The 13924-nt window shown below is 36.1% G+C and overlaps 1 protein-coding gene across 1 annotated transcript; it reads left to right on the top strand.

Annotated features, from left to right (window-relative positions):
• The first annotated feature begins 2975 nt into the window (after positions 1-2975).
• LOC144440668 (solute carrier family 13 member 1-like) lies at positions 2976-12709 on the top strand. The gene is made up of 10 exons (XM_078130052.1): positions 2976-3127; positions 3749-3875; positions 5026-5135; positions 6087-6254; positions 6772-6888; positions 7110-7211; positions 7919-8023; positions 8635-8716; positions 11759-11896; positions 12542-12709. The coding sequence occupies exons 1-10, from the start codon at positions 2976-2978 to the stop codon at positions 12707-12709; spliced, it is 1269 nt and encodes a 422-aa protein (XP_077986178.1).
• The last annotated feature ends 1215 nt before the right edge of the window (positions 12710-13924 follow it).

Below are 13924 nucleotides of genomic sequence, written 5' to 3'. Positions count from 1 at the left end.
GTACATACCCCTTTCTCTCCTCAAAAGATTTTTTATTCGGATTCAGGTACCAGCCTCCTTGAAGTGTGGGGCACTAGGTCGGACTACATACACTGTTCCGGCTGACTTGAAAACACAGCATAGTAAAATTAAAGGGGTGGTTCGAAGCTACTTGAGTAGGCCTGGCAGTTTCTCATGAATTCCATAGTACTTAGCCTCCAGTTTTACATTCTCATAACCATAAAGTATTAGTACAATGCCAATATGGTTCAAAGATGAAATCATGAACACCATAAATAAAACAATAATTCAATTAATACTCTACAATGGCATTGCCTTAATGCAAATAACATAAATCTTATCAATGGTGGCCGAGAAATGTGACCTAATAGCTGTACCCTCAGTTGGTCTATAATAAGTGTGTGTGAGTGTGTGAGTGTGGGTGTCCGCGCGCGTGTATGCCTGTGCGTGTGCGTGTGTGTACTATTGATTTACTTTTCTTCTGAAAAATGTAGCGGCTGTGGACCAAGATTAGAGCCGCTGATTGAACTCGTGGTGACAAAGATTGTAGGTCACGAGTATTTTTCGACTGAATGAAGACAAATATCTCAGAATACGATAATTATACCAGCGCCAGGAATATCAAAGAGATAATGGGGAAAGAAATGGCGTTTTGGATGTTTTCATTCAAATTTTGAACGTAGCAGAACCAGTGACGTAGACACGCCTTGTTTTGACATAGGCGTGTGTTGTTGTGTCGACATGTCGTAGAATGACCTAGGTATAAATTCCACGTTTTTGGTTTATGCATGGTACTATTAAATGTAATTCCGTTGTTGAAGATTATTCATTTGTATCAGGACTGTTCTACGCATTGTTTTACACTCTTATTTTATTAAAGGTGTATGTCTTGGTGATGGCGCTTTGATTGTGAAAGTCAAAACCAACCCCGACATGTTTCCAAAATTGATCCCTTAGTTATATTCTTGTTATTTATCCATTCACTCTATCCCAAACCAGGAACATCCATACACCATAGGTAATGGATCTGACTCTCAAAGGTCACTAGTCAAAGGTCACTGGTCAAAGGTCACTGACACCGACGAAAAGGAATATTAGATGTTACTTTTTCTACATTTTAGATACGGTGTCGAAAGAAAAGAAATCGTATAGCTCTACTAAAATATATTCAGTCGCCAACTTTTGCAGATTGTGTTTGCATTCACTACCAAAAATATTTGAAACTCTCGCATATGCAGAGAGGTTAAATACACCATGAATTTTAACATTTTTCTCAAACAATTTACGGTGCTTTTAATATCAGAGATACCTTAACGTTTTCAAAAGGTTATCAACAGAAACTTGCATAATATTTACCTTAGATTACATAATACTAATTTAAGTTTGTTGATTTTTCTTGATGTATTTTGAAAAAATATAATTATATGCTATTTCTTCGTAATAAGTCATGTTTTTTGTTTTTATAAATATACATTTAGTGTCACCGAACCAATCAAAGATGTCAAATATAAAGAAAATATGTCTCCTACTATGGAATCTCCAAGGTCTACTCACTCTTATCTGTTTTCCAATTATGCTTTCTCCTCTACTGTTATCAGGAAGCAAGGTAAGTGTACACTTTATAAAAGAGTTCCAAACATGACGGAATATCTGTTTGTTATTATTTAATTATTACACCATCCACTCATTCATCCAATCATTCACATGACCCCACTCGTCGTTCATCACCATTCGTCATCAATAGAACATTTATCTTTCTTGGTGCATTTCCAAAAAGTACTTGGAGATAACCAATGAATTTGGACATGCCATTATTTGTAGGAGCTCGAGTGTACTACAGCTCAATTCGTCATTATTATATTTATTTAAATTTCGGCAAGAAATAAGCTTCAGTGTCTCACTGTAGTGACTTTGTCATCTCGAGTGCTAAAACATGTGCAGAATAAAGGTGCAACGATCAAAGTAACCAGCGGGCAATAGTTATAGTGACGGGCAATAGTCTTTGCACGCGCGGGTAATAGACTATTTATAGTGTGATTCCATTAGCTTGTGTAAGAACGTTGAGGTGTAATTGAAAAAAAGGGTTTATTACATCTTGACGTTCTTACACAAGCTGTCATTGGTCAAGATCAAATCACATGATCTTCTCTAAATAGAATATTGCCTGCAAGGTGATATTGCCAATTGCCCGCACATGCAGAGACTATTGCCCAGCACTATTGCCTGCTGGAAATATTTCAACCGTTATGCATATGTTCTGCGCATGTTTTTCAAGTTTCGAGATTACAAAACCATTACAGTGAAACACACAAGCTCATTTTTGGAGAAATGTGAATGAATATTACAAATTATCTGTTGGGACACTCAAATTCCTACACATAATACCATGTCCGTACTCATGATCAGTGATTATCCACAGTTTAGAAATGTACCATCAATGGGAAACGGTTCTGCTAATGACGAATGACGATGAATGAAGAGTAATTATGTGAATCGTTAGACGAATGATTCACAGTGTAATAAAATTAATAACACATGCGCTTGGGCAATATCACAATTTAATGCCTGCCCTTGGACTGGCACTCCTTACCAAATTGTGTTGACTGTGCCCATGCCGAGGGCAATACTACAAATAAGTGCCTGTACAAGGGTTGGCACTCTTTACCAAAATGTTTATGGTGCCCAAACCGAAGGCAATATTTTCGAATTTATAGGCAACAGGTGCACACTTGGTGTTAACCACGACAACTGAAGTGTATTTCAATTGTGTAATATACAATAATTCAAACATATTGTATGCACATATCGTGGATAGCTTGTTGTTGTGATCGCGGTATGTTTATTATATTAATTTTCGTCAGGAGGGAGCGACTGCATACGTCTTAACCTTGGTGTCACTTTACTGGATATTTGGAGTACTGCCAATAACAATTACAGCACTGATTCCTTTGTTTTTATTACCAATCCTTGGAGTAATGGATTCAGCTTCAGTCGCATCAGCCTACATGAAAGACACTATTTTCTTTATACTTGGGGCATTTACCTTGACCGTTGCCATGGAAAAATGGAATCTTCACAAACGACTGGCATGGTCGACTCTATTATTGGTGGGAACAAGCCCAGGGAGGTAAGGATTGTCCAATCAAAGAAGTCACAGTCATTGAATTAATCTTTAAATGATGTTAATTATAGTTGGACACAAGCGTATGAGAAAAGGGTGAAGTTACTATTCGTACTGTTAATACCCGTGAGTACCATTATCACATAGTAGACCTAATGCCAGTCGTAGACGAATGTTGAAGCAGAAATGACATGAACAGTGATACTGATCTATTAAACAAAGAGGCAATATTCGGTTTTATAACCTTATTGTATCTTTAAAATTTGGTAAATACTACAATTCCTTGAAATACAGTTAGACATTGTTCCCAAATATTTTTATTCTTTCACCCAAGGGAAGTAAGAGTGGCCTAATAGGTCATGTCACAGCGAGTCACTAGAGGGGATTAATATATTTGTATCTCCTCGAGCAAAATTATTGAAAATCGGGGAAAATGATGGTGACTTCGAACGTTTTGATTCGTGCTTCGAACACCGAATCAGTGACGTAGACGTGGGGTATAAACTTGTAATCAATAGTTTGTGTTGGTTTGATATGGTATAATCAGAGTAATTAGGTATAATCCATTCACAAAGTGTCAATTTGTTTCAATTTCATGACATTGTCTCAATTTCAACCTATCAATAGCATTCTACTTGGGTTTATGTTGGTTTCTTTCGTCCTGTCCATGTGGGCATCAAATGTAGCTGTAGCAACCCTTATGGTTCAAATAGCTCAATCTGTTGCTGACGAGATCAAAAGACAATGCACAAAAGTAAGTGAACTGAAATTTGATGGAATATTACGGATTATATTTTACCAGTATATTGATGGTGCAAATCGAGACATCACACTAGCACGTCTAAAAAAATGATATATTCAGAGTTAGCGTGGCCCTGAATGAGAACAGTATATTCATGTTTTGATCGCTGTCGGCTGAATCCATCATCATAGCCGTCGTATCCACACAGCCGATCGCCTGCACAACACTAGTAGTCGTCCGTAGCTAGCCAAAATGAATAATATACCCAAATCCCGAAAACAGTCTGGTGTGAACTCAAAACCGTCATCTTAGAGCATCTCCTCGTAAGCCTACAGCCTAGTTCTTGGTTCCATAGAATGCAGACACAATGAGGCAGATCATGTACATAAATCCGTCCCAAAACAAAACTAACTTCAGAACATTCACGAATGAACTTGCTATCGTACAAACTACATATATACGCTGCACAGTATTAAACTATATTCATTGTTTGACTTCATATCGTGAGATCGTCCACATAATCTCAGACCACTTTGTTCCCTTGTCTGGGTCGTAATGGAAGGAATTACAATTGCAATTCAACAGATATTTAGGTTCTGGGGCCGAGCTATGCCAGTTCTGCACTTCCTTTCCATTGTGCTTTATTTTAATACCTTTTTAAAAAATATTTCTCTGCAAATGTCAATGTACTGGTATAATATAATAGCAATAAACACCCCCTGGGGATGGTCTACCCATTGGTTTTGACCAGTTAACGACATTTACGAATGAGCGTCAGCGATATTTAATGCACGGGCGTCAGGGAATGCGTATAAGGCGTCAACTGGTGAAAATCAAGGGGGTATATCATCCCCAGGTAGTGGTCCATTGCTTAAATAACCTATTCTGAAAAAAGAGCGAGGCTCATCAAAGTAATGATGAAATGTTATTTTTGAAGATGTAGTATGAACCATGGTCGCAGCATCAGCTAGGGTTGATTGTTAGTGAATTATATGTAAAAGACCGGACAGAATAATCCATAAACCAAATACAGTTGAACAATCAATTGCTCGTCTTTCTATGCCAGCTAATTATCCTCAAAATGTTGAGTCACCTAGTTCAATGACTTTCATTTTGAATATTTCTGCAAACTGTGATTTTGCCATTTCCATTCTTGTTGTAGAAACATTCTGGGAAAAGGGCAGATGCAGAAATGGTAACTCTCTCAAAGTATGTCAGTACAGAAGATAGGGAGGCAAACGATGATGTAGATGACAACGTAACGAATACAGAGTAAGTTTACACATGTACAATTATTGTAGTGGGTTGGGGATTGGATTCAGCTAAGGAAAGATATTCATCGACAATTACAATGGTCATGTGTAGTGCTATTAAGTCTGCTTTTTGTGTGTATGTTGTTAATTTACTTGTATGTGTTATGTGTATATTATTATTTTAGGTGTGTGTGTTATGTGTATGTTACTATGTTACATGTATGTGTTATGTGTATGTTATTATTTTACGTGTATGTGTTATGTGCATGTTATTATGTTATGTTGTTGTGTTATGTGTGTTATTATGTTACGTTTATGTCTTATGTGTATGTTATTATGTTATGTGTATGTGTAATATCATAGACCGTCCACCCACGTGCATGTGTATGTTATTATGTTACGTTTGTGTTATGTGTATGTTATTATGTTACGCGTATGTGTTATGTGTATGTTATGTTACGTGTATATGTATGTTATTTTGTTACGTGTATGTGTTGTGTGTATATTATTATGTTACATGTATGTGTAATGTGTATATGTTGTTATGGAAAGCTATTTCTTGGTAAAACTCCATGAGGTGTCTACTGTAAAGACACACCTGAGATAATTGTGTGTATATGTGTTCATAGAAAGTCTAGATCTGTTGTAGTTCATCTACGAAAGCAATGCATATTCTAACGGTGACAGTATTAGTATTTTCGTGAACGACATTCTGATCATAGATAGTATTAGTGAAACTAGACTGGCGAGCCACGCCAAAATATGTAGATATTCAAAATTTGTTTTGTGTATTATCATGTAATACAAAATCCCAATATGAAATTAATCAAATAGTCAAAAATTAACACGAGAATTTTTTTTGATAATAATAATATGTATTTCTTATAGAGCGCATTACATTAAAACAATCTCAATGCGCTGATAGAACGAACAAAATTATTTGGCATTGTACTTCCTTTTTTGTTGGTAGGGAGCTACCAACTGACATTATTACAAGTGAAGCAGAATCGCAGAATGATCAGAAAGACAATGTAAACAAGGCGTTTTTATTGGGTATTGCTTATAGTTCATTGATGGGTGGATCTGCAACTCTGATTGGATCATTTCAACCTGTCATTATGAAAGATTACCTGGACACGTAAGTTAAGGGTGGACTTCACCAATACTTTGATTTGAACAAAAACGAATCTCACCTCTGATGAATAACGTGTTTTACTTCACTATGTGTCATGTAATTAAAAAGTTCCATGAACCATTCAATTACCATCATGACCATAATTAGCCTCTTCACATGTCGCTTAACAGACATCACAATGGTGCCATCGAGTACAAACAGCGGATTTCAACAGCCAATAAGAGAGCCAGATCATTGATTGGTAATTACGTCCTCGATGTACTCAGATTCTCCAAAAGGCACTACTAATGAATACCTATATTACATACGTTTTCATGTGTTGCATCATGCTCAGCGGGAAAAAAAGTACTCAACGACTTGGGAGAAATAGGTGTACAACCAAAATGTGATCTGATATCCATCATGTAGTTTCCCAGGAGTAAATATGCCTTGAGTTGCATATATTTACACTTTTTTCCAAGACAAAAGGATAAAGGTGTCTTAATTTGAAGTTTTCTTGTCAAATTATATTCTTTCTTAGGAACTATGGAACTCACGTTATGGGTTTTTTAAGTTGGATAGCAGTAGCTTTACCTTGTCAATTAGTAATCCTGGTAATTGGATGGGTATGGCTACAGTGGTTATTTCTTGACCTAAGGTACGTCGATGTACTTGTAAATGCTTCTTGTAAATGCTTCTTGCATTGATCCTTCCCAAAATGGGGTAAGTACATAAATTGAATCAAAGAGACATGTAATAGCATTTGGGAAACAACAAATATCGACTTGCGTTGCTGGTATCGCATGCGAAATACTAAAGGAATTTCACTGTTTGGGGAGATAGGAAAGTGTATGATATGCCAAATGTTACTGTGTGCAGGTTTACAACACTATGCTGTAAAGGAAGAAAAGGCCAAGAAGCTGGGAGAGGTGATTTTAAAAAGTTCATCCGAAAGGAGCTGAAAGATTTGGGACCAATTAGGTAAGCCGATCATAAGGATACCACGAATAAGTAAATGTATTATATACCTGTAAATTTAAACCCTTTTAAATGTGTCCCACATCAGAAAGACATTGACAAGGTTGATAACAATTACATATAGGGGGATGGTGAGGGGAGGGGGTTAAGGGTAGAGCTACTTTTTGTATATTTATTTGCACTCTAAACTTGTACCATTATTTACTTTGGCCAGGAGTCAGACACGATTAGCATAGCTATTTTCTGACTCCTGTTATCCGATCTAGTTTGCTTTTCCTGTGTTTACGTTTGTATTGTACTTATTTTTGATCGGGTAATAAAATATATATATCATATCATAAGAAAGTGTACAATAAATTGACATGTCTGATTTCCTGCTGTCACACTGGAATCACGTTACCGCCCCATTTGTATAAAAAATCATGATACAAAGCCCTTTCAAGTATCTGTACATGTGAATCGGCATTGTCTTTCCAACCAAGCTTTCAATACGGTGACTACTGTTACTACCTTTAAATGTATTTCTACATAAACATATTTGATACCGCTTTGACTCCAAAAAGATATTAAGAATGTCCCATCAGATATAATTCTCGTGATTATCAATATGGTATTATGATACATCAAATTATGATTTTTCATTGCAGATTATGTCAAAACGTATTAAAAGTATCGTAGTTATCTTGAAAAATATTTGTCTTTTCTTAAAGGTTTCCTGAGGGTTCAGTACTTGCCATTTTCCTTCTCCTTCTGCCTGTCTGGTTTCTTGCTGACCCTAAGATCTTCCCTGGGTGGATATCTTTATCTGAAGGAGGGTAATGATTTAAGATAATTTTGTCTTTCAAGGAAGACTTACAATCTATTTGATCCTGTTGGAAGTGTTTTCTAAAAAGAACTTCATTGATTTAATTTTCATTTGCATTGAATGAATGTAATTTTTAGATACTAAATTAGTGTGTTTAATCACGGGTGTAATAGACAAGACTGACGATATGGACAGGAGGGTGACAAATGCATGTTTTTTTACTCATAATTTTACTTAATTGAGAAGGACAATATTGGACGCAGCGATACTTACAGAAATACACAGACTTGATGCAGACCTCGTATAAAAATTATCCCGCAGTGTCTAGAGTCCAAAATCGACGACGACCAAATTATACACAGTGTCTCGTTATACCGAGGCCATTTCGTCAATGAGATCAGGAATGGGTAAATTAGTGGCTAATTCCAGTCACAGAATCAATATTCTGATATGATGTTCTTATCGACAGTGATCTCTCGCCTAAACAACCATAATCAACACATTCTATTTTGTAGCCCAATTAAGTTTCATTATAATTCGAACGAAAACAGACAATTCTTTGAATAACAGTCCTAGGAAAGTCCTTTCTCTTTGACACGTTTGCAATTTTTCACCCTACAGATATGTCAGTATTACTACAAGCTCGATAGCTATACCAATCCTACTGTTTACACTACCGGCACATCCTAAGGAAGCAGTCACAGTATTTCTGCAAGGTAGCAAATACTCATGTTCTATTTTCTCCTTAAGTCTGTGTAATTCCATTGATAATCTTACTTATTTAGAATTATTAAAGATGAAATGCATACTTATTATTTTCCTGTAACACAGTTGAGATTTTTTTCCCACTGAGCTTTATATAATTAGCTGTTATACAAGGATTAATAAGAACTTAGATTTCAATTTCAGATCCCTCCAAACCATTTCAATGGGAAAGACTACTCGATGAAAAGACAATGAAAGAAAGGTGTCCATGGATGATAACATTCTTGTTATTAGGTTGTTCTTTCGCGTTAGGAACATCAGCACAGGTATATTTATGCATGGATGGATGGATGGACGGATTGATGGATGGATGTGAGTCTGTCTGTCTGTCTGTCTGTCTGTCTGTCTTCCTGCCTGCCTGCATGCCTGCCTGCATGCATGCATGTATGCATGCATGTATGTATGTATGTATGTGTGTATGTATGTATGTATGTATGTATGTATGTATGTATGTATGTATGTATGTATGTATGTATGTATGTATGTATGTAATTGCGTGGGTACACATGTGCCTGCCTGCCTGGACGCCCTCCTGCCTGCATGAATGTATGAATGTATGTATGTATGTATGTATGTATTTATGTATGTATGTATGTATGTATGTATGTATGTATGTATGTATGTATGTATGTCTGTATGTATGTATGTATGTATGTATGTATGTATGTATGTATGTATGTAGAAATGCATAAGGAACTAATAAACCAGTCCGTATATATAGCTGTTAAATCCGACGTTTCGAATAAATATTCTTTTTCAAAGGAAAAATTGGCGAGACAGAGAAATGCCAGGTGACAACCCGAACATTTCTAAATATAATGGAACAAAACCGCGCGTGATATGAATAAACGGTTGTACGTGGGATAAGTTCTTAAATTCGCACGCACCTAATAGAACCCAATAGAATACGTCTGAAATTTAAAAAATACCCAATAATCATGATAATTAGATTGGGAAAGACGAGAATAATCTATTAATTCCAAGGGGTTCCAGCGTTCCAAGACGGAAAATGATTTCTTCTTCCTTCAACCTCAAAGCTTTCTCATCACCAGAAACCTTACAAATTCCTGAAATGGACATATCTGATACATTATGATCGTTTGTAATAAAATGCATAGATACGGGATAGTTACGATTCCTTTGTCTGGTCAAACGGAGATGTTCCACGAAACGATCACCAAGACGACGTACAGTTGAACCTATATATAGAAAACCACATTTTTGACATGTAATGCAATACACTACATTAGTACTAATACAAGTAAATCTACTTGTAACAGGCACACTGTTCTTAGGGCCAAAAACATGATTAGTATTAATAATGAAACGACATGTACCACATCGAGTACGATCGCACGGAAAAGAACCAGCATTAACTTCCAATTCACGTTGTTCTGTATGTACCACCATATCTCTAAGACTGGTATCACGACGCCAAGCTGTTAATGGTACTGCAGGAAACAATGAATTGGTAACCCTATTGGAACGTAAGATATTAAAATGCTTGTATATAATGTCTTTAACTCTAGTTGAAAAGGGATGGTATGTAAGAGCTAGTATGGGACGATCGTTGTTACTCCTCTGATCATGTGATTTGATACAAGCTTCCCTAGACAAATATGATACTTTATGTAAAGCCGCGTTGGTAACAGACATAGGATAACCACGTTGATGGAAGTACGTGCAAAATTCAGCAGACCTTTTTCTGAAATCCAAATCACTACTACAAATACGACGTAAACGAAGTAATTGTGAATAGGGAATGGAATCTTTACACTTATTAGGATGTGATGAACCATACTGCAAATATGTATGTATGTATGTACGTACGTACGTACGTACGTACGTACGTACGTATGTATGTATGTATGTATGTACCTTACATAATTGCACTTCTTTTCAAGGAGTCTGGATTGTCCGACTTAATAGCGAGTCGCTTGATGTACTTGACGTATTTAGAGCCATGGTTAGTTGTACTCGTCTTTACCCTGGTCATTGCTTCACTGTGTGAAGGTCTTGGTAACGTCAGTGTTATTACTGTTCTTCTGCCAATATTATCAAATTTGGTAAGTATGACAATGACTTCCATAGTAATCATTTATAGTTTTATTTCAAACACAAAAACACATCACAGAAAAAAAATCACTGAAAAGAACATTTACTACCTAGAAATTAACAAATCTGAGTAAGCTATCCTCTGCGCATCTACATGCCAGATATCAAAGCAATCTGACAATTATATTTGGGAAGATGTTGACTTTTGACCAAAAACATATTTAAAATGAAAATGTCACAGATCAACTTGGCATGAACAAATCTGAATGAAAGTCGTAAGACTTTCGGTTTCAGAGAAGAATAAAATAAAAATAAAAATAGTTCATGGACGAATGACGAACAATAACGGAGAAACAACCTAACACGTAGGCTCCACTCAGCTGTCGCAGAAAACTAACTTGACCAAAAGGTCACGTGATCGAATCTAACAATGCCGCCATCCGGACACGGATGAAAAAACATTGCCAAAACGCTAGTGACATTCTCATATGTTGTCTCCGATCCCCACTCAAACTCCCCGGTCAAACTCGCTCTTAAGGCAGTCAAACTGCCTTGGTCTAAATTAGCCACTAACTTATCATTCCAGATTCCCGAAACTTTAGCAAAGACGACGATTGGACGGAAAACCAGTCAACATTTTGCGAGTTCAATGGAACACACAACTTCCTCCTTCTTTATAATGTTGCCGTTTAGTGAAATCTAAATTGTTTATCAGGGTTACAAATTCGTTTACGGACAAGGGAAAAAGTGGCTGGTCTATGGATAATGTGTGGATTTTTAAATGAGTACAAAAACGTCTTGCAATTCAGATAACTGTCGCATATGATCACCTAGCAGTAGTAGTGGTGTCAAAGTTTCATTTTCCTTTCAATCAAAGTGTTAGCATTTTATAACTCTATATTGTTTCTCTTTTAAACTTTCCAAGGCGCACACGATGCATGTAAACCCACTGTACTTTATCGTACCCTGTACTCTGTCATCCAACTTCGCATTTATGTTTCCTATTGCCTCTGGACCTAACACCATAGCATACTCCTATGGTAACTTGCGTGTTTTGGATATGGTAAGTTTAAAGAACACATTTTCAGAATCATCATCTTCCGCGTATTCCAATTGCAATTTGAAATACGACAGAGAGTCAGTGACGTTTTAATGCGATTTGAGCACATATTTCACGTTATTAGCTGCAGTAACGGTAGTGCTGTGTTTTTTTTTCATGGGCGTTTTATTCTGCTGGCTACGGTTTTCCACTCAAAAATAACGTTAAGCGAGTATTTATGTATGTATGTATTTATTTATGTATGTATGTATGTATGTATGTATGTATGTATGTATGTATGTATGTATGTATGTATGTATGTATGTATGTATGTATGTATGTATGGATGGATGGATGGATGGATGGATGCATGCATGTATGTATGTATGTACAATGAGCTCTGCCCATCTGTCCGTCCGTAATACGTCATTTTTCAGGCATACACTAATTTCTTTCAAATCTGGCACAAAGGTGACAAATGCATGCCACTGTTTTTTTTTATATATTTAAGTTTTGACCGAATTGCGACCATATTTGTAGATAAAAAACAATATTTACTGCATAACTAAAAAACTGCAATACATAGACTCCATTCAAGTGTCTACCCCATATCATCAGATGCAAGACATCTTATGAGAGCTTGACCTTTGACCTTTCAACTTTTTGTAGGTGAAGGCAGGCATCATACTTAACATTATCAGCATTGCTATGGTTAATGTGTGTGCTCACACACTGGTTGTATGGGTCTTTGATGTCAAACAGTATCCTGAATGGGCACCAGTAATTAATGTGAACAGTACAACACCAGGAACACTAAATACCACTGTGACGTCATAATGGATATAAACTGAATTCGAGTTAGTCCTTTTCCATCGGCGATTTTAAAAATGGAAAAAATGCCCAGATGAAATATTGTGATGTTTTTTGAAGGGATAGTATATCAGATGTTATCAGATATATTCCTCTGGTATTTTTGCATATAAATGTTATATTTCCACCCTTTTTTTCTATTGTTAAATATTCGTTGATATTAGTTTATGTGGTATCCCTACACTTTAAGATCACGTACAATAAGGGTAATGCCAGTACAGGAAAAATAGGCATTTCATAATTTTTTACCACCTACATTACGCACAATTTCAGAGAAACACCAACTTGCACTTGTGCCTCCTTTTGGGATTTTTGCTGTGGGCCACATTGTCTCATAGGAGTCAGCAGAAATGCATATCCAATAGATAAAATCCGAATATTCATGGCTCCTTAGTGCTTATTATCGTCGGTGAAATCATGAGCATTCCTTGTTCACCTATTGCGTAAGCATATCTGTTAACTACAAAGATACAAAAATCACTAAGTGAGGTACAAATTGAACTTGATATTTCTGAATTCGTGTGTTATGGAGGTAAATGATATGTACAATCATGAATATACTCCCCAGAAACTAAATTGTACAAAAATGCCATTATTTCCTTGAGTAGAGTTCCCCTTAAGTATGATTAAATTCAATGAAAACATAATATGATCGGACACTTCATATATTCCCGTGTATTAACAATTCACCCTTTCATTTCTTTTTTCATTGTTGTTTTCATTTTGTACATATTGTATTTCCCTTTATCATAATTCGCATACACAGGCAATGCACGACTACGTCGACACAGTACCATATACATATGGTTACATGACGCGACTTTCATCAGGAGACAATTTCTCCAATACTAAAGTTAATCTCACTTTGAGCCAACACAATTTCAAGTACCCGGCCACAAAACGCTAGAGCTCATTACCCGATCAACTGAAACAAATTCCAATTAAAGCAGTATTTACTAGATAAATTGTTTTGAAATATTGTTATAAACCCTCGTTTATCCTTTGTATATATATTCAACGGGTGTAATTATTTGTATTAAGAGATTGAACTTCATGCATATTTTTTGTTTTTGTTTTTGTTTTTGTTTTTGTTTTATCTTACACGTATATATTGTTGTATATGTTTTCTGTGGGCTACTAGTTTGAGCAAATTATTTCTGTGGTCCAGCCAAGCTATTTTTA

The sequence above is a fragment of the Glandiceps talaboti genome, chromosome 10 (genome assembly GCF_964340395.1).
Source record: "Glandiceps talaboti chromosome 10, keGlaTala1.1, whole genome shotgun sequence".
In the NCBI taxonomy this organism is placed as follows: domain Eukaryota; kingdom Metazoa; phylum Hemichordata; class Enteropneusta; family Spengelidae; genus Glandiceps; species Glandiceps talaboti.
The sequence above is the reverse complement of the archived record's forward strand: the minus strand, read 5'-3'. Positions and strand labels throughout refer to the sequence as shown.